The sequence below is a fragment of the Salvelinus alpinus genome, chromosome 5 (assembly GCF_045679555.1).
Source record: "Salvelinus alpinus chromosome 5, SLU_Salpinus.1, whole genome shotgun sequence".
Classification (NCBI taxonomy): Eukaryota; Metazoa; Chordata; class Actinopteri; order Salmoniformes; family Salmonidae; genus Salvelinus; species Salvelinus alpinus.
The window spans coordinates 81669416-81697267 of NC_092090.1; the positions used below are offsets into that span (position 1 = coordinate 81669416).

Consider the following 27852-nt stretch of genomic DNA (forward strand, 5'->3'; position numbering starts at 1 on the left):
AACTCACGCGCTGCCTATGTATGCCAGTTAGGCTCTACACTGGGGCGGCAGGTAGCCTAGTGGTTAGAGCGTTGGGCCAGTAACCGGAAGGTTGCTGGATCGAATAATCTTGTCTTTACATATACTAAATAATATGTGTTCAATTAGTTTTGATTTAGAATGGACAATTATCATGCACCTGTCTCAGAGCAGGGGAAAACATGTAATCTATGCACTTAAATAGCAAATGTTCATGCCAGCCAGGTAGCTTGTACTTCTGTTGTGAAGCGAAGCAATGTGCTTAATATTAGGAAAGTTGAGAAATAAATATAGTAGGCCTGGCCTATAGAAAGATGATGGGATCCTCCTCTTTTTAATAAACTGTTTTTTTTCTAATGCAATTGCATAGCCTATAGAAATGTTGCGCACCATGAGCTCATGTGCTCTCATAAAGTTTTTGATTTGATCACTTTTCCATGTTATTCACTATAGAATGCAATGGACCTTTTTTGTGGAAACTTTTGGAGCGGAAAAAAAACCTGTGAGAAGATTTGATCTTGAATAGTGACATGTAAACTGGTTGTTGTGTGTCTGGATGGTTGTCCCAGGTTGGTAGTACAGTCCCAGTGCACCCTGGAGGCATTATTAGACAGACGGAGTCTGCTGGATGTGGAAGGATGAGTCACAGGGCCGATTCATGTTAGAGACAGACTCAAGGTTTACTTCTGGTCTTCAACAAATCCCAGCCTGTGACATTTGCATAAGAGTCACATTTAGATAATGAAAAAGGATAGGATTGTGTAACAGTATGAAATGTTTAATAGCTCGAGTGAGAAGACAGTGTGCTTATTCTCTGCAACCTGTGGAGCCTTTCCTAGGAATGGGATTGGATTACTCAATAGCTGTTTTGCTGCTGCACGCTGTAAAGTTGGGACAGGGAGATGGTGTCTTCTTCTCGGATGTCAAATAATTGTTTCCCCTACATTTCCAGTCGAGACTCTTTCTCCTAAGGTTTGTGCCACGCTTTACCAACCAGGATAGGCTGTCAGTCTACTATTTTGCAATGAGACTTTCTGTGGGTGTTTTTAGGATACTGTTGCATTCAGATTGATTTATTTATACACCACTCTCAGCATTTGAGTATTTTTAAACAATACTTGCTGAGCTCCAATAGTTGACAGTAAATTATCATTAGCTGATAGGAGCATGTTGTGTGAATAGAGTAGTCTCTATGTTAAACCATGCACATCCATGCACCCTGTGGTCTATATCAGTGGTTCCCAAACCTTTTCACTCAGCCCGCTTTCCCCCCTGCGTGTCACGTCTGTTTGTATTTGCCATGGGGTGGAGAGAAAATGTTGCAGTTTTAATATACACATTTAGTCACGTTTTATGTTTGTTCATGTGATATCTGAGTCAAAACTTACAACAAAATCAATGGGTTAAAAAACCTAGCTAAAAATCATTAGCTGACATGGGCTAGTTGATCTGGACATTTCTGACAAGTTATAAATAGCTCTCAAAGGTCTGCAATGACTGACATGACAAGAGGAACTGATGATGCACTACCCAGTTTCAAAATTGCTCCTAGTGCATATTACTATTAAAACGTTCAAGAGTAAGTTGAAAGCCTGACTGAGTGGAGGGGGGGTCTCCACGTCCCCCCTTCCGACCCCACAATTTTGGAACCACTGGTCTATATTCAGGAGGCTCCTTCAGAAACAGCCAGAGATGGACACATGTGGTGTCTCATTCCCAGCTTCATGCCCGCTCTACTGCCACGCCTGATGGGGAGCAGCATATGCCAGTCTTCTGGCGCCCGCCGCTTCACTCTGCTACGCCTCTCTCTTCCCTGGTGCTAAGCAACACGGTGCCATTCTGCTGCCCCGACGCTGGCAGAGGGAGGAGTCTTCCAGCTGAGGAGGGATCTATATCTTTCCAGCTCTCTCTCCCCTGAAATAGAGGGAGGGGAGACATGCTCAGAATGCTGAGAGGGACCAACTATGTGACTTCATGATGGTTTATCTGAAATCACATTCCTTTGTCTGCTGTTACTCCAATTCACTTGAAGTGTCCTACTGAAGTTGATCCACTCTTTATTGATTCAGTAGCAGGTCTCATTATTCTACACTGCTTATCAAGTTTGCTGAATAGATCTGATCCTTGGTTCACCCCGTAATAGTACACATTACCATCTCTGCGTTCAATATTGTGGGGCATATTTTCCACCTTTTCTCCATCAGCATTAGACACTGGCCGTGTCTGAATAGCCATACTTAAACTGCATACTATGTACTCATCGTCGCATACACAGCCGGAACGCAGTAGCGGCTCCTGACTGGCTGAGTAGGTGGGGAGAGCAGAGTGCGGGTGGATTTTTACAAATTCACCAGACATGCATGGCATTAACCAGACTGAAAATAGCTAATTTCCAATTCTATTAATTTAGCTAAACTCTGAATAGAATAGGAATGGAGTTGTAAGCCTATTCGGGCTGGTTATAGGCAGACTATCACATTCAACCTATACCATAGCCATCTACTGTATCCTAGATGGGCTATATGGGACTGAAGACAGAAACAGATAACAATTTAGTTTAAAAGACTTCTGTCTTCTGTTTTCAGAAGCTTCGCTATTCGACATCTTCCCAATTAAGTAGCCTAGTTTTGTTGTTTTGCTACTTGAAAAGAACTAGGGCCTATCACTTGCAGCCCATCTCTTCCAATGCATTGTGGAAAAGTGTGCATCGAATTCTACTTGATGAAGAGCCAAAATTAGTATAAAATTCACATAATATCAAACATTCATGCTTGGTTGCATTGTTTCCCGCTATTCGTTGATTTTGGTAGCACATTCCCATATCTAATTGATCTGCTGTTGTCAAAGCCAAAATGAGAATGACATTCTGGCATTTAAAGTATACTCGATTTTCAAAATGTTGCAGATATATATTTTTGCATACTCAAATGGCCTACAATTTAGGATACAAGTATGGGTATTCGGACATGGATAGTGTTACTAGCAGGATTAATAATCACATTGAATGAGTGTCTTTTAATCCAGAATTAGCCTTTGAGTACGGGAGGGAGGGCATGCTGAGATGATCCTATTCATCATAAGGCTGTTCTGCTCTGTCTCTGCCTGGTCTAACTGATAGCCTGGTAATGTGGCCTCAGGTTCAGGAGGTCTGCTTAAATTCGACGGCTGGTGTTTCTGATTGAGGTGTTGGGGCAGAGAGACGTCCCTCGTTGGCACATCTAATTTCCTGTCTGTCGTTAGGGACCTGTGTTCTCTTCATCAGCCCTGTCATCTATCAGCCCTGATAACTGCACCTAATGTACTGTATGTCTCAGTCTCAGATAGGACAGTCAGATGGCATGGGAGAGAACGCTCATATTGGATGTTCGATCCACAGAAATAAATAGTATTATATTGTATCTCTATGGTTCGATCTCTCTGTCATCTTGGGATAGTTATATTCCTTCAAAGTTGTGTCCATCAGTATTGGTGTTTCAATCATCCAATCCCAATGGGTGCTAATCATATGGATGTTTACAGCTAACATAAATTAGAAGCTACTGACACTGTTGTCTTCATGTTCCCTTCTCTTTCTATTAAATCTCCCCCTTCCCCTCAATCCTTTGCTCCTCTGGTGAGAAATATCCTTCTCTGTGAGCTTAATGCACTAGCGGTATGAGCAGAAACTAAATGGTGTGTTTTCTATGTAGTAAATAGTTGTAAAAGGTCCCTGATGCAATAGCAGTAGCACAGTGCTGTTCTGGCCCTAACAAGGGGCAGTGCAGCAGAGAGAGTGAGAGAGAGAGCCTATGCTGTGTTCACTGGCCTGGCTCCCTCTCAGATTATGTGATGTAATGTGATACCATGCTATTGCCTGCTCCCTTCTCCCTAATGGGGGAGACTGGGGCGATGTGTGTGCTATCCCTGAAATGTCCAGGGGGACAGGAGAATGTTTTAGTGTAGCTTTTCTCAGCAAAGCCTCATAGAGGCATAGTGAGGCTTGTAGGACAAAATACATGCTCAACATGTGAAAAACGGGTATAAAATAAATTCCATCCATTGTATATTTTCCTGGTTTTGCTTCTGTGAGGTCCAGTGCAAGGTCAGGGAAAGGTCAGATAGCAACTTGGCCCGGAAGAGAGGGCCCTGGCCCAGCACTGGCCTCCATGTGACTCAGACATGGATTCCAAACCACCTGTAAATAGCGGGCACTCTTCCAGTTCTTCTGATGGAATCCTGGCAACAGATAACACCATGTTTACAATGCAGACAGAGCGAGGGGGGAGGGGAGGAGGCTGCATGAGCAGAGAGGATAGATGCACTCTGTTTAGATCTGTCTGTCACCACATTTGTCCTCTCTAAATTATGGAAGCTCGTTCCTGCCACCAAAACAATTAACATCTGACTGAGTTTGAGATAGTAAGCTATAATTATGAGATAGTAAGCTATAATTATGAGATAGTAAGCTATAATTATGAGATAGTAAGTCATTATTATGAGATAGTAAGTCATAGTTATGAGATTCTATGTCACAATAATGAGATACTAAGTGATAATTATGAGATAGTAAGTCATTACACACAGAAATGCAGACAAGGCCCTCCCTCGCCCTCACTTTGACAAATCTGACCATAACTCTATCCTCCTGTTTCCTGCTTACAAGCAAAAACTCAAACAGGAAGTACCAGTGACACGATCAATACGGAAGTCGTACAACGAAGCAGATGCTAAGCTACAAACTGTTTCGCTAGCACAGACTGGAATATGCTTTGGGATTCATCCACTAACATTGAGGAGTTTACCACATCAGTCACCGGATTCATTAATAAATGCATCAACGATGTCGTCCCTTCAGCAGAGCATGTGAGAGGAGTTGAGCTGTTGAAAATCCCGCTCATCACTCATGGTAGCGGTGCTTGTGCACCATATGCTTTCCTACTGCTCCACTAAAAACCACTCTGCGCTCCATTCATTAAAATCACAATTTAACCAACACCCACCTATTTTTGTGATACCTGGAGCTACCAATTGTTTTTTAAGTATTGAAACCAAACCATATGGATTTCATTGAAAAGTATTTGAATATACATGAAGCAACCATCATTTCAAATAGGCTACATGTCATGTTAAACAGCATATAAAAACACTAAATAGGTCAGGAACCAGACACGGAATGTAAAAAATTTGTATTTAGGCCATATTATTTAAATTATTTCAAGGCTATAGCTACAAAGAAATACATTGTGAATACATTGTGAAGACATAAAGCCCTCAGCATTTAAATACAAATTAAATGAAAAATGACTTGATCATTTTTATTATCATTTTTAGAAACGCCAGTCTGTGGCTTCAGGCTCATGCGATGGTGCATGGAGAGCCGGGCAGCAGCAGAGAATATCCTCTCCTCACTTGCAGAGCCACTGAGGATGCTTAACACCCTTTTGACCACTCTTGCCAGGCTGGGCAGAGATGCAGAGTTGTTTTTTGTATTTTTCTGTAGGTAGGCCTTAAGGTTTTTAGACAAAATAACCCAATCAAAACGGAAAGCTCCTTGAACGTGGTAATATGCCAGGCCTATTGGGCCAAAATCAATTATGGCCTATAGTATAGATAATAGAAAGGAGATGAACAAAACGTTTAAGAGATCTGATGTTTAGTTTATAAATACTACAATGACACACTTAGTTATCTACCCACCTCCTTCCTATCTTTTAGCATGTGCACATAGCATGCTTTTGGGATACGTGTCTATTCAGAATCCACAATGATTCTTTAATTGTGGACACTAAATCCCAGCACTCCCTCACCTTGGTTTAACACGTGTTATCAATATCTTTATGAAAATATTTAGCAAACTCCATGACAGTAGCTAAAGCAAGTGGCTATAGCAGCACGCAATTGGACTACAAATGCATGCTGGGGCAGGCATGCCCTGAGCTCGTGAAGTGAGTGCTACTGGAGCACTACTGAAGTGAAATTGGAGCGGGTGAGAAGGACGACGCTCCAGCCTTTGGGAATCTTGCTCCCGCTCCAAGCAAATTGGGCACGTTCCGCTCACGTACTCTGCCCCTCAGTGACCGTACGTACATAGCCCAACCAAAAGCCTTGAATTACAGGCAACATCCGCACTGAGTTGAAGGCTAGATATGCCGCTTTTAAGGACAGTAATCCAGACACTTATAAGAAATCCCGCTAATCCTATTATGCCGACTCCGAGTCTGAGTGTCTCAGCGACGCAAGCCTACCTGATGAGCTAAATGCCTTCTATGCTCGCTTCGAGGCAAGCAACCCTGAACCATGCAAGAGAGCACCAGCTGTACCGGAAGACTGTGTGATCTCACGCTCCGTAGCCAATGTGAGTAAGACCTTTAAACAGGTTAACACTTAAACAGGTTAACTTCTTATGGCTGCATCCCGCTACCGGGATTGATATGACAGCAGCCAGTGAAAGTGCAGGGCGCCAAATTCAAACAACAGAAATCTCATAATTATAATTCCTCAAACATACATGTGTTTTATATCATTTTAAAGGTAATCTTGTTGTTAATCCCACCAAAGTGTCTGATTTCAAATATGCTTTTCAGCGAAAGCACTACAAATGATTATGTAGGTCACCACCAAACCACAACAAGCACAGCCAAAAGATAGCTTTCACAAAAAGCAGAAATAGAAATAAAATTAATCACTAACCTTTGATTATCTTTATCAGATGACACTCATAGGACTTCATGTTACACAATGCATGCATGTTTTGTTTGATAAAGTTCATATTTATAACAAAAAATCTGAGTTTACATTGGCGCGTTACTTTCACTAGTTCCAAAAACATCAAGTGATTTTGCATAGCCACATCGTTTCAACAGAAATACTCATCATAAATGTAGATGATAATACAAGTTATACACATGGAATTATAGATATACCTCTTCTTAATGCAACCGCTGTGTCAGATTTCAAAATAACTTTACGGAAAAAGAAAATCATGCAATAATCTGAGACGGAGCTCAGAACAATAGCCAAATTAGCCGCCATGTTGGGGTCAACAGAAACCAGAAAATACATGATAAATGTTTCCTTACCTTTGATGAACTTCATCAGAATGCAGTCCTAGGAATCCCAGGTCCACAATAAATGCTTGATTTGTTCGATAATGTCCGTTATTTATGTCCAATTAGCTACATTGGTTAGCGCGTTATCGGTAAACAATTCCAAAGTCACAAAGTGCATCCACTATAACGTGACGAAATGTCCAAAAGTTCCGTAACAGTCAGTAGAAACATGTCAAACGATGTACTGAATCAATCTTTAGAATGTTGTTAACATATATCTTGAATAACGTTCCAACCGGAGAATTAGATTGACTTCAGAAGAGCGGTGGAACGGAGGTCCTCCTCATGTGAAGGCGCGTGTTCAATGCGTGGTCACCTCATGGCAGTGATTACTAATTCCTGTCTCCCTCGGCCCCCCTTCACATTAGTCATCAGACAAAGTTCTATTGACTGTTGACATCTAGTGGAAGCCGTAGGAAGTGAAAACTCATCAATATCTCGCTGTAATTTCAATGAGAGCTTGGTTGAAACAGGAAGTGGAACTTCTCAGGTTTTTGCCTGCCATATGAGTTCTGTTATACTCACAGACATAATTCGAACAGTTTTAGAAACTTCAGAGTGTTTTCTATCCAATACGAATAATAATATTCATATATTAGCAACTGGGACTGAGGAGCAGGCAGTTTACTATGAGCACCTCTGTGCACCTTTCATCCAAGCTACTCAATACTGCCCCTGCAGCCATAAGAAGTTAACACTGGTTACATGTTCTCCAGACCTGTGGGTGTGCTCCACCTCAATCTTCGTATGATCCATCTGCTGCTTTTCAGTAATAATTTGTCTTACTTTCTCTACACTCGGCCCAGTTCTCATGTGAAGACTCTGCTATGCCATCCACAACAATGTTATTTCTCCTGGATTGTCCTTCTAGATCATGCTGTCAAACTCATTCCATGGAGGGCTTAGTGTCTGCAGGATTTAGTTTTTTACTTTCAATAAAGACCTAGACAACAAGGTGAGGGGAGTTCCTTACTGATTAGTGACCTTAATTAATCCGTCAAGTACAAGGGAGGAGCGAAAACCCACAGACATTTGTCCCTCCTTGTTTTTTGAGTAATAAAGATTCATGAACACTTACCACTCTGGTGGTGGGTAGACCAAAACGCAAAGGACCAAGCAGCGTGGGAAAAGGGACGAGTGGACATGGGAGGAGATCCTGGACGGAAAAGGACCCTGGACGCAGGTCGGGGAGTATCGCCGTCCGAAGGAGGAGATTGAAGCAGCAAAGGCGGAACGGCGACGTTACGAGGGGTTGGAGCAGTGAGGCAGGAACGAGAGGCAGCCCCAAAACATTTTTTGGGGGGGGGGACACGGGGGGATTGGCAGAGTCAGGGTTCAAACCTGAGCCAACTCCTCGTGCTTACCGTAGGGAGCGAGTGACCGGTCAAGCACCATGCTATCCGATTCTGCGCACCATGCCTTCAGTGCGCATCCACAGCCCGGTGCGCTCTGTGCAAGCTCCCCGCAGTGGCCGTGCTAGAGTGGGCATTCAGCCAGGACGGATTGTGCCGGCTCAGCGTTCCTGGTCTCCGGTGTGTCTCTTCGGCCCAGGTTATCCTGCACCAGCTCTACGCACGGTGTCCTCGGTTCGCCAGCACAGCCCAGTACGGCCTGTTCCAGCTCCCCCGCACTTGCCGGGCTACAGGGGGTATCCAGCCAGGATGAGTTGTGTCAGCGCTGCGCTCCAGACCTTCGGTGCACCTCCACGGTCCAGTGTGTCCTGCGCTGGCTCTACGCACTATGCCTCCAATGCGCCGTCACAGCCCAGTGCGTCCTGTGCCAGGTCTCCACACTCACCGAGCTAAAGTGAGTATCCAGCCAGGATGTGTTGTGGTAGCTCCACTCACTAGGCTGCCAGTACGTCTCCTCAGTCCGGTGAGACCTGTTCCGGCGCCACGTACTAAGCCTCCAGCGACGGTCCCCAGTCCAGAGCCTCCAGCGACGGTCCCCAGTCCGGAGCCTCCAGCGACGGTCCCCAGTCCGGAGCCTGCAGCGACGGTCCCCAGTCCGGAGCCTGCAGCGACGGTCCCCAGTCCGGAGCCTCCGGCGATGATCGGTGGTCTGGTTCCTCCTGCGATGATCTGCGGCCCGGTTCCTCCAGTGAAGGTCCATGCACCAGGGACGCCACCAAAGCGGATGGATCTGTGGGCGGAAGGGGGTCTACGTCCCGCACCAGAGCCGCCGCCGTGAAGGGATGCCCACCCGGACCCTCCCCTTTAGAGTCAGGTTTTGCGTCCGGAGTCCGCACATTTGGGGGGGGTACTGTCACGCCCTGGCCATAGAGAGGTTTTTATTCTCTATTTTGGTTAGGCCAGGGTGTGACTAGGGTGGGCATTCTAGTTTCTTTATTTCTATGTTGGTGTGGTTCCCAATCAGAGGCAGCTGTCTATCGTTGTCTCTGATTGGAGATCATATATAAGTTGTCCTTTTTCGTTTGGGTTTTGTGGGTAGTTATTTTCTGTTTAGTGTCTGCACCTGACAGAACTGTTTCGTTTTTCTCTTTGTTATTTTGTTTGAGTGTTTTTTGAGTAATAAAGATTCATGAACACTTACTACGTTGCGTTTTGGTCCATGCATTCCGACAAGAGCCGTGACACTCTCCCTGGGAGAACTGAAAATGGTTCTTAAGGTCCTGGATCTCTCTGGTCAGATTGTCTATTCTTTTGTTAGTTGAGTCCAGCACTATTTGGATAAAGCTTTTGAAGCTTTTTTCCTGTTGTTGTAACAATTGCTTGTAGAACCCTTTTTGTTTGTTTAAAATATATTTCACCTGTGATAGAGAAACACTGTCCTCTCCATTACTCCCACCTTTGACGTTGCATGCTATGGTAGCAAGGCTGGTACTCCACACAGTTCCAGATATGGCAAGACACAGGACAGACTTAAACAGCAACTAACATCAGGGATTTAGACAGCCACAAGCCTGGGATAATTCACGGTCCCAGCCACAAGGGCTAACCGCGTTGCGGGCTGTGTTCAAGCTGTCAAGGAAACCTTGCTAGCTTGCTAACTAGTTATCAGCTAAGTTAGCTGCTACCTGGACAGATAAAGTGGTTCCACTAACTGAGGCTAACTGCGTCACGGAATCCAAATTCAGATTTTCCTGATGTTTGCCCAGTTTTTACGACACTCAATGTATTTTCTGCCACACTCTGAATGACCACTGTCCTCAATGTTGTGATGGGTTAGGCTTGAAAACCATGTTAACTCCCCTGGATTGATGGCTGCTCTTTTAGGTGAAGCTCATTGAGGCTTATGGGGTTTCCTGTTGCTTGTGTATTCCCTCTCTTCTTTAAGCCAAGGTTCAAATCTCTGTTTATCTGTCACCAGCTAAGAGAATATTATAAGTGATGGTCTACCAAGTAGCTTAATCTTTAGTATTATGTGATTATATGGTAACTTTGTGTGTACCTTTAGTTAGCTGAACGTATGGACCTGTTGGGAGGATGTTGGTTGTAAACTGTTGAGTCTGTGGAAATAGAAGGCCAGTCAGTATGCTGTGCAGTTGTGTCACCCACCCAGCCTGCTGCTCCTTGCTTTGTTTGTCTGATTGCTGTATTGATTCATCACTCGTGAAATGTTTCAGGGAGCAGAGATGGATGATGACTCCATGCAACAGACATAAAACAGCACACTCTGAGACTGAATGCAATGCTTGGAAAGGAAAATGAATGCAATTTGGCTATATTGATGTCCATGGTTCTGAAATTCTAAATGACCCCATGCAACAGAGAGAGAGACTGGTGTGCTAGTTAATTCATTGGTGCAGCAGCAGCCTGTAACAAAACAAAGAGGGAGAAAGACGACAAGATCATGGTGCTGAAATGAAGTGATGGGGAGTAGTGACCTACATGTAGTTCAACTAGTCATTTCATTACATTTTGCTGTAGCTTGGTGGCAGTTGAACTAAATTAAAATCTTGGAAGTGTTTTCAGTAGTTAATAACTTTTTTGCCATTTAGTGGTGTAGCTAACTACTGGAAATACACGGTACTTTTTTTGCATAAGTAAAATACACTGAACACAAATATAAACGCAACATGTAAGGTGTTGGTCCCCTGTTTCATGAGCTGAAATAAAAGATACCCGAAATGTTCCATACGCACAAAAAGCAGACCACGTGTATGGTGTTGTGTGGGCGAGCGGTTTTCTCAACGTTGTGAACAGATTGCCCCATGGTGGGGGTGGGTTTATGGTATGGGCAGGCATAAGCTACAGACAACGAACACAATTGCATTTTATTGATGACAATTTTAATGGACAGATATACTGTGAAGAGATCCTGAGGTCCATTGTCGTACCATTCATCCGCCGCCATCCCCTCATGTTTCAGCATGATAATGCACAACCCCATGTCACAAGGATCTGTACACAATACCTGGAAGCTGAAAATGTCCCAGTTTTTCCATGGCCTGCATACTCACTAGACATGTCACCCATTGAGCATGTTTGGGATGCTCAGGAGCGGCGTGTACGACAGCATGTTAGAATTCTCGAAAAGTGTGTTCCAACTTCGCACAACCATTGAAGAGGAGTGGGACAACATTCCACAGGCCACAATCAACAGCCTGATCAACTCTATGTGAAGGAGATGTGTCGCTCTGCATGAGGCAAATGGTGGTCACACCAGATACTGACTGGTTTTCTGATTCAAGGCCTTACCTTTTATTTAAAGGTATCTGTGACGAACAGATGCATATCTATGTTCCCAGTCATGTAAAATCCATAGATTAGGGCCTAATGAATTTATAAAAATGTATTCCTTATATGAACTGTAACTCCGTAAAATCTTTGAAATTATTGCATGTTGCATTTATGTTTTTGTTCAGTATAAAATATGGGTAAAGTAGGCATGAATTTCCTTTCTTTTTCGACATCAGACCCGTCTAGTTCTCAATGGAAACACACTTTTTGTGTTTAATAGGCTATATTACACATTCTGTTAACATCTGACTCCGGAGTGATCTGTTGTTGCAATTTGTAGTCTATAACATTTCAGATTTAGATACATTTTCACGAGGTAGTTTGGATGTAGTGAACTACTTTTCCAAAGTATCTTTAGTTAATTAAACTATATGTTTCTTAGCGGTAGCTTTAGTGTAGCTTAACTTCTACCAATGTGAAGTAATTGGTAGCTTGGTAAACTGTATTTTCAGAGTAGCTTCCACAACACTGCTGAAATGTAAGTCACAACTTCCACATCAATGCACGTATACATTGAAATGAATTACAGTGAAATTAAAATGATCCATCCTCTCTATCTGCTCTTGGAGTCCCTCCTGAATGCTGCTACAGGCCGTTCCTTGCCTGTAGCCTGTATTAGAGAGAGACAGAGTACTCAGGCTGTATGAGATAGCATTCCCATCCTGTCCAGGCCGGGCCATGCTGTGCTGCTCTTCTGCTCTCTCCCTGGGGGGCCTGATGAAGAAGAATGGGGAGGAGGGGAAGCGATGCGAGCATTTGCTGCAGGAGACCAGAGGATAATGGGAAACAAATGCTACTCTCCTCCAGCCTGCCTGCCAGACTCTAGCTTTGCTCTCTCCCACTTAATCATGTTATCCTGAACAAGAACTTTGGGTCAATATGCCTCCGCTCTTCTCCATGGGCTAGAGCCCTTCCTTTCTCCGCACTCCAATTCAACAGCCCAAATGGACTGCTGCTACCACATCGATAATTGTATATAGAGATTAGATATTATCACAAGTGTGGTTCGATGCAGTCTTTCTTGTGGTTGGATTTCTATGTCCTATGAGATTAGTGTGAAAGTGTGTAAAATGTCGGTCTCTGTCTGGTGTGCTACAGTACAGTAGCAGGCTGTGTACATGGCTGTCTTACTGCTCTCTTCCTGACTTCTCATTTGGTGTGCTCAGCATGTTATACTCTCATCAGGCATGTCCACATTAACCCAGCACAAATTTCCTCTGTCCTCATTCAGTCAGTGGCAGTGCATTTGGAGGAGTTCAGTACATACAGTACTGTACAGCCTGATCTGGGGATGTTTGATTCAGTTTTGAACAAGTGAAAAGCCCTTATATACAGTGCCTTCAGAAAGTATTCATACCCCTTGAGATATTCCACATTTTGTTGTGTTACAGCCTGAATTCAAAATGGGTGAAATATTATTTTTCCTTACCTATCTACACACAGAAACTATACCATGAAGTCCAAGGAACTGTCCGTAGATCTCTGAGATAGAATTGTGATGAGCCATATATCTGGGGAACGGTATAAAACAATTTGTAGTATTTCAAGTTTCCAAAAGCACAGGGGTTTCCATCATTGGGAAATGGAAAGAAAATATGGAACTATGGAACTAATGGGTTCAGAACAAGAATGTGAAAGTCCTTGAGTGGCCAAGCCAAAGCTCAGACTTGAATTCCATTGAAATTCTGTGTAAAGACCAAGATTGCTGTTCACCGACGCGCCTCATCTAATTTAACAGAGCTTGAGAAAATCTGAAAGGAAGAATGGGAGGAAATCCCCAAATCCAGATGTGCAAAGCTGATAGACATACCCAATAGCAGTCACTGCTGTAATTGCTATTGACTCAGGGGCGTGAATACTTGTGAAAATGAGATATGTCTGTATTAATTTTCAATACATTTGCAAACATTTCTAAAATCATGTTTTCACTTTGTCGTTATGGGGTATTGTGTGTACATGGGTGAGGAAGAAAAGGATTTTGAATTCAAGTTGTAACAACAAAATGTGTATTAAGTCAAGGAGTAAGAATACTTTCTGAAGGCACTGTACATATAGAATGTCTTTTCTCTCTGTAGAATAGTGTCTTTCCTGCATGTGTTGCTACTGTCAATGTAATTCACAGTGGAGCATGCTTGTCCTACAGTGCCTTCAGAATGTATTCACACCTCTTGTCTTTTTCCACATTTTTGTTACAAAGTGGGATTAAAATGGATTGAACCGTCATTTTTGTCAACGATCTACACAAAATACTATCTTGTCAAAAAAGAAGAGAAATTCATTCATTAATGAAAATCATTCATTAATGGAAAATAAAACATGAATATATATCATGATTAGATAAGTATTCAACCCCCTGAAGCAATGTTAGTATCATCTTTGACAGCGATTACAACTGTGAGTCTTTTTGAGTAAGTCTCACCTGGATTGTACAATATTGGCCCATTCTTTCAAAAATTATTCAAGCTCTGTCAAGTTGGTTGTTCATCATTTCTAGACATCCATTTTTAAGCCTTGCCATAGATTTTCAAACCAATGTACAGTACCAGTCAAAAGTTGGGACACACCTACTCCTTCAAGGGTTTTTCTTAATTTTTACAATTTTATACATTGTAGAATAATAGTGAAGACATAAACTATGAAATAACACATATGGAATCAGGAAGTAACCAAGAAAGTGTTTCTTCAAAGTAGCCTCCCTTTGCCTTGATGGCGGCTTTGCACACTCTTGGCATTCTCTCAGCAGCTTCATAAGGAATGCTTTCCCACCAGTCTTGAAGGAGTTCCCACATATGCTGAGCACTTGTTGGCTGCTTTTCCTTCACTCTTTTAACATTTTAAATTCAGGCTGTAACACAACATAATGTGTAAAAAGTCAAGGAGTGTGAATACTTTCTGAAGGCACTGTACATGCCTGTGAGGGAGTTCTGCATGTATTTAACTGACAATCCGTTAATGGCGTTATCAAGGAAGAAAACCCACCAAGAAGGATTTATCTTCCGCTAATGTCTCAGCCAATTTTCAGCGATCCAATTGCCCTCAGCAGTAGACATCCTCACATAGAAAATAATAATCTAGTTTTTACTGTGGCGTAGACATGGAGAAACAAATATATTTTAATACTGAGATAAGGTTTAATAATTGATGAGGAGCCTCCATTGAAGTTCTCTGCTTTTCTCACAGGGGTCATGAAAACCATATGGGCCCTAGATGTCTTATGAGCAGGGAAATGCCGGAATAAACATTGTTGCAGTGGGGATTTGGATGTCACTATGGCATACAAATCCAATTCACCACAGAAGGACACAGACAATGACTTTGGCTCCTGCTGTCTCAGTCCCCTGCTGTATATTTGCCCTCTTAACATTAAACCAGTATCTCTATGGACTTGCATTCTGAATGTCATGATTTAGGGGTTTCTCAACTGAGAAAGCGTTTACTGAACACCTGGCTTTTATAGTAGATATGTTTTGGAGTGGAGTGGACCTACTCTACTGTACTGTAATGTAGTGGCTCTCAGACTTTAGAAACAGCCACATTCGTCTCTTGACATATAAAAAACTGGATCAACTCCAAATAAGGCTTTAGCTTTTTCCCTCTTTGGACTTTTTTAGTTTTCCAGTGGAACAGTTGTAATTCAAGCAGAAAAATATCTCTATACACCAGAAATGTAATATCTTGCTTCGGACTCAAGGACGTTTACAGCTTGCAACTCTCCAACATGCATTGTGTATCGTACCCATACTGTGGAGCATATAATGTATCCCTCAACTTAATGCTTACAAAATGTATTTACATTTCTGAGTCAATACTGTAACTTGGCATACCTGAGGATGCTACTTTTGTGCTTCCTTGCCAAAAATATTGCCTTACAAAATAATATACACATACATACAGTAGCTAAACGGACAGGGAGGAAGAGGGCGGAGGTTTATCCAGTGGATTGGATGCTTTAGAGATGGTGAGGGACTGCAATTTGTATTTTTGTCTGCTGATTCAGCAGCCCCAGGACCCTCTCGCAATTACAGACAATATACAGTACGTTGGGTTGCACTGAAATGGCCTAAGAGAAGATCTGACCTGTGTTTATGTTACTCTTACCATCACTGCCATGAATTTCCATCCTGATAGAGTGGGATGATGGAGAACAGGAGAAAGAGAGGGGGGTCGGGAGTTGTGGTCGATGGGATCGGCTGGAGAGAGAGAAGGCGGGCAGGTGGAAAGTCATTCATCTGTGTCAGTCATCACTCAGCCCTCCATTTCAAACCTAGTTTTTCCGCAATTATGTCATCATATTCATAGCAATAATAATAAAACAGAATCTTGTCATTTTTGTAGCACACCAAAAGAAAACGGTATTGTTTATTGCTACTCTTTTTCTTCCCCAAGCACAATGTTCAATAAGCACCGTCGCTAATGTAAATAAGTATCAGCCGTCCTTCTCTCTGTGTGTGTTTCTGCAGGCCAACGATGCCTCAGGGAACACCTGGAACTGGATCTACTTCATCCCCCTCATCATCATCGGATCCTTCTTCATGCTCAACCTGGTCCTGGGAGTCCTGTCTGGGTGAGTGTCAACATCACACATGTCTACATGTCCTGACACCGACTCTGTCTGTGGGAAAGGTGTTGTTATCAATCCACTATTATGAAGCACATACAGTATAGTGCTCTTTACAAGTCATTTCACTTACCTGCTGGCTCTGTTTACCGTGAAGCTTCTGTCTGACTATATTGGCATGGCGTTAGCCTAATCGAATGGGAGTATTCATTTACATAGTTTACAGTGTTTGTATTTTCCCTGTTTTCTCACATTTGAAGCAGTGTTTTGTGAAATATATGCTTGCCCACCAAGAGTTTGCATTGGGAGTGACCTGACTGGAATGTTTTCACATACACAGTACAGTACAAAACATAACAGTAAGAAACAGAACAGTACAGAACATAACAGTAAGGAACAGAACAGAACAGTACAGGACATAACAGTACAGTACAGAACAGTACAGTACAGTACAGAACAGTACAGTACAGAACAGTACAGTACAGAACATAACTGTACAGAACATAACAGTACAGAACAGAACAGTACAGAACATAACAGTACAGAACAGAACAGTACAGAACATAACAGTACAGAACAGTACAGTACAGAACAGTACAGTACAGAACATAACAGTAAGGAACAGTACAGTACAGGACAGTACAGTACAGGACATAACAGTAAGGAACATAACAGTAAGGAACAGTACAGTACAGCACAGAACATAACAGTAAGGAAGAGAACAGTACAGCACAGGACAGTACAGTACAGAACATAACAGTACAGCACATAACAGTACAGTACAGGACATAACAGTACAGTACAGGACATAACAGTAAGGAACAGTACAGTACATAACAGTACAGTACAGTACAGGACATAACAGTAAGGAACAGTACAGTACAGGACATAACAGTACAGTACAGGACATAACAGTACAGTACAGGACATAACAGTAAGGAACATAACAGTACAGTACAGGACATAACAGTAAGGAACAGTACAGGACATAACAGTACAGGACATAACAGTAAGGAACAGAACAGTACAGGACAGAACAGTACAGAACATAACAGTACAGAACATAACAGTACAGAACATAACAGTAAGAAACAGAACAGTACAGTACAGGACATAACAGTACAGGACATAACAGTACAGGACATAACAGTACAGGACATAACAGTACAGGACATAACAGTAAGGAACAGAACAGTACAGGACATAACAGTACAGAACATAACAGTACAGAACATAACAGTACAGAACATAACAGTACAGAACATAACAGTAAGGAACAGAACAGTACAGTACAGTACATGACAGGACAGTACAGTACAGAACATAACAGTACAGAACATAACAGTACAGAACATAACAGTAAGGAACAGAACAGTACAGTACAGAACAGTACAGTACAGAACATAACAGTAAGGAGCAGAACAGTACAGTACAGGACATAACAGTAAGGAGCAGAACAGTATAGTACAGGACATAACAGTACAGAACAGTACAGAATATAACAGTAAGGAACAGAACAGAACAGTACAGAACAGTACAGAATATAACAGTAAGGAACAGAACAGTACAGAACAGAACAGAACATAACAGTAAGGAACAGAACAGTACAGAACATAACAGTACATAACATAACAGTACATAACATAACAGTAAGGAACAGAACAGTACAGTACAGGGCAGTACAGAACATAACAGTAAGGAACAGAACAGTACAGTACAGAACAGTACAGTACAGAACATAACAGTAAGGAACAGAACAGTACAGTACAGGGCAGTACAGTACAGGGCAGTACAGTACAGGGCAGTACAGTACAGGGCAGTACAGAACATAACAGTACAGAACATAACAGTACAGAACATAACAGTACAGAACATAACAGTACAGAACATAACAGTACAGAACATAACAGTACAGAACATAACAGTAAGGAACAGTACAGGACAGGACAGGACAGTACAGTACATAACAGTACAGAACATAACAGTACAGAACATAACAGTAAGGAACAGAACAGTACAGTACAGTACAGAACAGTACAGTACAGAACATAACAGTAAGGAGCAGAACAGTACAGTACAGGACATAACAGTAAGGAGCAGAACAGTACAGTACAGGACATAACAGTACAGAACAGTACAGAATATAACAGTAAGGAACAGAACAGAACAGTACAGAACAGTACAGAATATAACAGTAAGGAACAGAACAGTACAGAACAGAACAGAACAGTAAGGAACAGAACAGTACAGAACATAACAGTACATAACATAACAGTAAGGAACAGAACAGTACAGTACAGGGCAGTACAGAACATAACAGTAAGGAACAGAACAGTACAGTACAGAACAGTACAGTACAGAACATAACAGTAAGGAACAGAACAGTACAGTACAGGGCAGTACAGTACAGAACATAACAGTAAGGAACAGTACAGTACAGGACATAACAGTACAGAACATAACAGTACAGTTCAGGACATAACAGTAAGGAACAGAACAGTACAGTACAGAACAGTACATAATATAACAGTAAGGAACGGAACGGAACGGAACGGTATGGAACGGAACGGTACAGAACATAACAGTAAGGTACAGTACAGAACAGTACAGTAAAGAACATAACAGTAAGGAACAGAACAGTAAGGAACAGAACAGTAAGGAACAGAACAGTAAGGAACAGAACAGTAAGGAACAGAACAGTAAGGAACATAACAGAACAGTACAGTAAGGAACAGAACAGTAAGGAACAGAACAGTAAGGAACAGAACAGTACAGGACAGTACAGTACAGGACATAACAGAACGGAACGTATCGTAACGGAACTGAACAGAACAGTGAAGAACAGTACAGTACAGAACATAACAGTAAGGAAGAGCACAGTACAGAATATAACAGTAAGGAAGAGTACAGAACATAACAGTAAGGAAGAGAACAGTACAGTACAGAACATAACAGTACAGAACATAACAGTAAGGAACAGAACAGTAAGGAACAGAACAGTACAGTACAGAACATAACAGTCTGGAAGAGAACAGAATGGTACGGAACAGAACAGTACAGAACATAACAGTAAGGAAGAGAACAGCGCAGTAAGGAACAGAGCAGTAAGGAACGGAGCAGTAAGGAACGGAACAGTAAGGAACGGAACAGTAAGGAACGGAACAGTAAGGAACGGAACAGTAAGGAACGGAACAGTAAGGAACGGAACAGTAAGGAACGGAACAGTAAGGAACGGAACAGTAAGGAACGGAACAGTAAGGAACGGAACAGTAAGGAACGGAACAGTAAGGAACGGAACAGTAAGGAACGGAACGGAACAGTAAGGAACGGAACGGAACAGTAAGGAACGGAACGGAACAGTAAGGAACGGAACGGAACAGTAAGGAACGGAACGGAACAGTAAGGAACGGAACGGAACAGTAAGGAACGGAACGGAACAGTAAGGAACGGAACGGAACAGTAAGGAACGGAACGGAACGGAACAGTAAGGAACGGAACGGAACGGAACAGTAAGGAACGGAACGGAACGGAACAGTAAGGAACGGAACGGAACGGAACAGTAAGGAACGGAACGGAACGGAACAGTAAGGAACGGAACGGAACAGTAAGGAACGGAACGGAACAGTAAGGAACGGAACCGAACAGTACGGAACGGAACAGTAAGGAACGGAACGGAACAGTAAGGAACGGAACGGAACAGTAAGGAACGGAACGGAACAGTAAGGAACGGAACAGTAAGGAACGGAACAGTAAGGAACGGAACAGAACAGTAAGGAACGGAACAGAACAGTAAGGAACGGAACAGAACAGTAAGGAACGGAACAGAACAGTAAGGAACGGAACAGAACAGTAAGGAACGGAACAGAACAGTACGGAACGGAACAGTACAGTACGGAACGGAACAGTAAGGAACGGAACAGAACAGTAAGGAACGGAACAGAGCAGTAAGGAACAGAGCAGTAAGGAACGGAGCAGTAAGGAATGGAACGGAATAGTAAGGAATGGAACGGAACAGTAAGGAACGGAACAGAACAGTAAGGAACGGAACAGTAAGGAACGGAACAGTAAGGAATGGAACGGAACGGAACGGAACAGTAAGGAACGGAACGGAACAGTAAGGAACGGAACGGAACAGTAAGGAACGGAACGGAACAGTAAGGAACGGAACGGAACGGAACAGTAAGGAACGGAACAGTAAGGAACGGTAAGGAACGGAACAGAACGGTAAGGAACGGAACGGCACAGTAAGGAACGGAACGGAACAGTAAGGAACGGAACGGAACAGTAAGGAACGGAACGGAACAGTAAGGAACGGAACGGAACAGTAAGGAACGGAACGGAACAGTAAGGAACGGAACGGAACAGTAAGGAACGGAACAGTAAGGAACGGAACGGAACAGTAAGGAACGGAACAGTAAGGAACGGTAAGGAACGGAACGGAACGTTAAGGAGCGGTAAGGAACGGAACGGAACGTTAAGGAGCGGTAAGGAACGGAACGGAACAGTAAGGAACGGAACGGAACAGTAAGGAACGGAACGGAACAGTAAGGAACGGAACGGAACAGTAAGGAACGGAACAGTAAGGAACGGAACGGAACAGTAAGGAACGGAACGGAACAGTAAGGAACGGAACGGAACAGTAAGGAACGGAACAGTAAGGAACGGAACGGAACAGTAAGGAACAGAACAGTAAGGAACAGAACAGTAAGGAACATAACAGTAAGGAACATAACAGAACAGTACAGTAAGGAACAGAACAGTAAGGAACAGAACAGTAAGGAACAGAACAGTACAGGACAGTACAGTACAGGACATAACAGAACGGAACGTATCGTAACGGAACGGAACGGAACGGAACGGAACAGAACAGTGAAGAACAGTACAGTACAGAACATAACAGTAAGGAAGAGCACAGTACAGAATATAACAGTAAGGAAGAGTACAGAACATAACAGTAAGGAAGAGAACAGTACAGTACAGAACATAACAGTACAGAACATAACAGTAAGGAACAGAACAGTAAGGAACAGAACAGTACAGTACAGAACATAACAGTCTGGAAGAGAACAGTACAGAACATAACAGTATGGAACAGAACAGAATGGTACGGAACAGAACAGTACAGAACATAACAGTAAGGAAGAGAACAGAGCAGTAAGGAACAGAGCAGTAAGGAACAGAGCAGTAAGGAACGGAACAGTAAGGAACGGAACAGTAAGGAACGGAACAGTAAGGAACGGAACAGTAAGGAACGGAACAGTAAGGAACGGAACAGTAAGGAACGGAACAGTAAGGAACGGAACGGAACGGAACGGAACGGAACAGTAAGGAACGAAACGGAACAGTAAGGAACGAAACGGAACAGTAAGGAACGGAACGGAACAGTAAGGAACGGAACGGAACAGTAAGGAACGGAACGGAACAGTAAGGAACGGAACGGAACAGTAAGGAACGGAACGGAACAGTAAGGAACGGAACAGTAAGGAACGGAACGGAACAGTAAGGAACAGAACAGTAAGGAACAGAACAGTAAGGAACATAACAGTAAGGAACATAACAGAACAGTACAGGAAGGAACAGAACAGTAAGGAACAGAACAGTAAGGAACAGAACAGTAAGGAACAGAACAGAACAGTAAGGAACGGAACGGAACGGAACAGTAAGGAACGGAACGGAACAGTAAGGAACGGAACGGAACAGTAAGGAACGGAACGGAACAGTAAGGAACGGAACGGAACAGTAAGGAACGGAACGGAACAGTAAGGAATGGAACAGTAAGGAATGGAACCGAACAGTACGGAACGGAACAGTAAGGAACGGAACGGAACAGTAAGGAACGGAACAGAACAGTAAGGAACGGAACAGTAAGGAACGGAACAGTAAGGAACGGAACAGAACAGTAAGGAACGGAACAGAACAGTACGGAACGGAACAGTACAGTACGGAACGGAACAGTAAGGAACGGAACAGAACAGTAAGGAACGGAACAGAGCAGTAAGGAACAGAGCAGTAAGGAACGGAACAGTAAGGAATGGAACGGAATAGTAAGGAATGGAACGGAACAGTAAGGAACGGAACAGAACAGTAAGGAACGGAACAGTAAGGAATGGAACGGAACGGAACAGTAAGGAACGGAACGGAACAGTAAGGAACGGAACGGAACAGTAAGGAACGGAACGGAACGGAACAGTAAGGAACGGAACGGAACAGTAAGGAACGGAACGGAACAGTAAGGAACACAGTAAGGAACGGAACGGAACAGTAAGGAACGGAACGGAACAGTAAGGAACGGAACGGAACAGTAAGGAACGGAACGGAACAGTAAGGAACGGAACAGTAAGGAACGGAACGGAACAGTAAGGAACGGAACGGAACAGTAAGGAACGGAACAGTAAGGACTGGTAAGGAACGGAACGGAACAGTAAGGAACGGAACGGAACAGTAAGGAACGGAACGGAACAGTAAGGAACGGAACGGAACAGTAAGGAACGGAACGGAACAGTACGGAACAGTACGGAACGGAACAGTAAGGAACGGAACAGTAAGGAACGGTAAGGAACGGAACGGCACGGTAAGGAACGGAACGGCACGGTAAGGAACGGAACGGCACAGTAAGGAACGGAACGGAACAGTAAGGAACGGAACGGAACAGTAAGGAACGGAACGGAACAGTAAGGAACGGAACGGAACAGTAAGGAACGGAACAGTAAGGAACGGAACGGAACAGTAAGGAACGGAACGGAACAGTAAGGAACGGAACAGTAAGGAACGGAACGGAACGTTAAGGAGCGGTAAGGAACGGAACGTTAAGGAGCGGTAAGGAATGGAACAGAACAGTAAGGAACGGAACGGAACAGTAAGGAACGGAACGGAACAGTAAGGAACGGAACGGAACAGTAAGGAACGGAACAGTAAGGAACGGAACGGAACAGTAAGGAACGGAACGGAACAGTAAGGAACGGAACGGAACAGTAAGGAACGGAACGGAACAGTAAGGAACGGAACGGAACAGTAAGGAACGGAACGGAACGGAACAGTAAGGAACGGAACGGAACAGTAAGGAACGGAACGGAACAGTAAGGAACGGAACGGAACAGTAAGGAACGGAACGGAACAGTAAGGAACGGAACAGTAAGGAATGGAACAGTAAGGAATGGAACCGAACAGTACGGAACGGAACAGTAAGGAACGGAACGGAACAGTAAGGAACGGAACAGAACAGTAAGGAACGGAACAGTAAGGAACGGAACAGTAAGGAACGGAACAGAACAGTAAGGAACGGAACAGAACAGTACGGAACGGAACAGTACAGTACGGAACAGAACAGTAAGGAACGGAACAGAGCAGTAAGGAACAGAGCAGTAAGGAACGGAACAGTAAGGAATGGAACGGAATAGTAAGGAATGGAACGGAACAGTAAGGAACGGAACAGAACAGTAAGGAACGGAACAGTAAGGAATGGAACGGAACGGAACAGTAAGGAACGGAACGGAACAGTAAGGAACGGAACGGAACAGTAAGGAACGGAACGGAACGGAACAGTAAGGAACGGAACGGAACAGTAAGGAACGGAACGGAACAGTAAGGAACACAGTAAGGAACGGAACGGAACAGTAAGGAACGGAACGGAACAGTAAGGAACGGAACGGAACAGTAAGGAACGGAACGGAACAGTAAGGAACGGAACAGTAAGGAACGGAACGGAACAGTAAGGAACGGAACGGAACAGTAAGGAACGGAACAGTAAGGACTGGTAAGGAACGGAACGGAACAGTAAGGAACGGAACGGAACAGTAAGGAACGGAACGGAACAGTAAGGAACGGAACGGAACAGTAAGGAACGGAACGGAACAGTACGGAACAGTACGGAACGGAACAGTAAGGAACGGAACAGTAAGGAACGGTAAGGAACGGAACGGCACGGTAAGGAACGGAACGGCACGGTAAGGAACGGAACGGCACGGTAAGGAACGGAACGGAACAGTAAGGAACGGAACGGAACAGTAAGGAACGGAACGGAACAGTAAGGAACGGAACGGAACAGTAAGGAACGGAACAGTAAGGAACGGAACGGAACAGTAAGGAACGGAACGGAACAGTAAGGAACGGAACAGTAAGGAACGGAACGGAACGTTAAGGAGCGGTAAGGAACGGAACGGAACGTTAAGGAGCGGTAAGGAATGGAACAGAACAGTAAGGAACGGAACGGAACAGTAAGGAACGGAACGGAACAGTAAGGAACGGAACGGAACAGTAAGGAACGGAACGGAACAGTAAGGAACGGAACGGAACAGTAAGGAACGGAACAGTAAGGAACGGAACGGAACAGTAAGGAACGGAACGGAACAGTAAGGAACGGAACGGAACAGTAAGGAACGGAACGGAACAGTAAGGAACGGAACGGAACAGTAAGGAACGGAACGGAACAGTAAGGAACGGAACGGAACAGTAAGGAACGGAACGGAACAGTAAGGAACGGAACAGAACAGTACGGCAAGGAACAGTACAGACCAGAACAGTACAGAACAGAACGGTACAGAGCTCATAAGTGCTGAGCTGTATTAGACTCCCTCCTTTAGATTCACTAAACAGCAGAGTAAACCAGGACAACACTGGAGGTAGAATAGTCCTACATAGACAATATCAGAGAGGTTTTCTGAATGTGTCATCCACTCTGTACCCTGTTCAAATTACTGTCAAGGGAAATTAGCATTTTATTTCTTCTGTTAAATTGGTTTACAGCATTTACTGTCCTTACACTACAGTACAGTAGTCCCTGGATTGAAGGCAGCTACTCCCACACATATCCCTATACCATCACTGTCTGGTGAATCATGCCGTAGACTCGAGTGTAATGCCAATGCTGTGTAATTTGGAATGTATATGTTTTTTTTCTGTTCATTGTTTTGAAGCCAAGGGGGCATGTTGGCTCTCTCTCTCTCTGACAAACTGACAGAGCTTAATGGAAGGCCTCCTGACGAGTGCTGTGTGGTGTACTAGGCTGTGCCCTAGCTGCTATTAGGACTTGAATTTATTACTTCTCGGAAACCAAATCTAATTCTCACTTGCTGTTCCACCAAATGGCTTCAGCTCTCTCTGTACTATAAATGTGGCATTATGCTCTTCATAAGGCCATGATAAACTGACAAAAAAAATCTTTGAAAATTATATATTTTTTTCTTATCTGGGGGATTTTCTTCGGCAGCGCCACCTAATGGGCAATTTCTAGAAATCCTCCAATCAGAGCACAGATATTGGTCATGTGATCAGTCTACCGTTCTATAATATTTTGGAAAACAACCGTTTTTGATCTGAAGTGAGAGAAAATCTACTCCCGTTTTGGAGTGAAAAGTTGGACTTTCACGTCTCAAATGATTTCTTACTACAATATACACTGAGTATACAAAACATTAAGTACACCTGCTCTTTTCATGACAGACTGACCAGGCGAATCCAGGTGAAAGCTATGATCCCTTATTGATGTCACTTGTTAAATCCACTTCAATCAGTGTAGATGAAAGGGAGGAGACAGGTTAAAGAAGGATTTTTAAGCCTTGAGACATTTGAGACATGGTTTGTGTATGTGTGCCATTTAGAGGGTGAATGGGCAAGACAAATGATTTAAGTGCCTTTGTGTATGATAGTAGGTACCAGACGCACTGTTTTTTGTCAAGAACTGCAACGCTGCTGGGTTTTTCATGCTCAACAGTTTCCCGTGTGGATCAAGAATGGCCCACATCAAGAATGGCCCACCACACAAAGGACATCCAGCCAATTTGACACAACTGTGGGAAGCATTTCAGTCAACATGGGCCAACATCCCTGTGGAATGCATTCGACACCTTGTAGAGTCCATGCCTCGACAAATTGAGGCTGTTCTGAGGGCAAAAGGGGGGGTGCAACTCAATATTAGGAAGGTGTTTTGTACACTCAGTGTATGGTCATATGTTAATTTAACTTCTTAATAAATACATACTGTGCACAGTTGTGAATTTCAGTACAGTTGTGGCAGTCACTAACAAGCTATAGGAGATTAGTAAATAAATGGGGGAAATAAGTTTAAATTGATCTATGCTTCATATGAAATATAGTATAATATGAATGTTCATGTTGCTCATTGCTCCAGTGTTTCATACCCAACTCCATTGCCAGCAAAATTGCTCTGCAATATTTCCCCCAAAAACGCCAGTGTATCATGGCCTTTAAAGTCTTGTGTGTTACTTTGTCAGAAAGTCAGTCCTCCTACCTGTTGTCTTGTCACTGGCTGCACTCAGTATCCCCTCTGCGAAGATGGCGTAAACTCTGACTGTAAGACTCTGTATACTTCATACAATCCGGTGGTGTAAAGTACTTAAGTAAAAATACTTTAAAGTACTACTTAGGTAGTTTTTTGGAGTATCTGTACTTTACTATTGATATTTTGCGCTACTTTTACTTCACTACATTCCTAAAGAAAATAATGTACCTTTTACTCCATACATTTTCCCTGACACCCAAAGTACTCATTACATTTTGAATGCTTAGCAGGACAGGAAAATGGTCACATTCATGCATTTGTCAAGATAACATGCCTGGTCATCCCTACTGCCTCTGATCTGGCGGACTCACTGAACACAAATGCTTCATTTGTTGTGTTGGAGTGTGCTCCTGGCTATCCCTAAATAAAGCATTTAAAAAAAATGTGCCATCTGGTTTGCTTAATACAATGCCTTACGAAAGTATTCACCCCCCTTGGCATTTTTCCTATTTTGTTGCCTTACAACGTGGAATTAAAATGGATTTTGGGGGGTTTGTATCATTTGATTTATACAACATGCCTACCACTTTGAAGATGCAAAATATTTTTTCTTGTGAAACAAACAAGAAATAAGAAAAAAACTGAAAACTTGAGTGTGCATAACTATTCACCCCCCCCAAGTCAATACTTTGTAGAGCCACCTTTTGTAGCAATTACAGCTGCAAGGCTCTTGGGGTATGTCTCTATAAGCTTGGCACATCTAGCCACTGGGATTTTTGCCCATTCTTCAAGGCAAAACTGCTCCAACTCCTTCAAGTTGGATGGGTTCCGCTGGTGTACAGCAATCATTAAGTCATACCTGGTAAAATAACGGTAAAATAAATAAATAAATAAAATACAACAGATTCTCAATTGGATTGAGTTCTGGGCTTTATCTAGGCCATTCCAATACATTTAAATGTTTCCCCTTAAACCACTCGAGTGATGCTTTAGCAGTATGCTTACGGTCATTGTCCTGCTGGAAGGTGAACCTACATCCCAGTCTCAAATCTCTGGAGGACTGAAACAGGTTTCCCTCAAGAATTTCCCTGTATTTAGCACCATCCATCATTCCTTCAATTCTGACCAGTTTCCCAGTCCCTGCCGATGAAAAACATCCCCACAGCATGATGCTGCCACCACCATGCTTCACTGTGGGGATGTTGTTCTGTTGGGTTTGGGCCAGACATAGCATTTTCCTTGATGGCC

The 27852-nt window shown here is 43.2% G+C and overlaps 1 protein-coding gene across 1 annotated transcript in view; it reads left to right on the forward strand.

The window, feature by feature from the left end:
* The window catches only part of cacna1ba (calcium channel, voltage-dependent, N type, alpha 1B subunit, a), a 162853-nt gene that overhangs the window by 53406 nt on the left and 81595 nt on the right, over positions 1–27852 (forward strand). The window contains exon 7 of the mRNA XM_071403658.1: positions 16270–16373. Coding sequence (XP_071259759.1) covers positions 16270–16373 — 104 coding nt within the window. The remainder of the gene's footprint in view (positions 1–16269; positions 16374–27852) is intronic.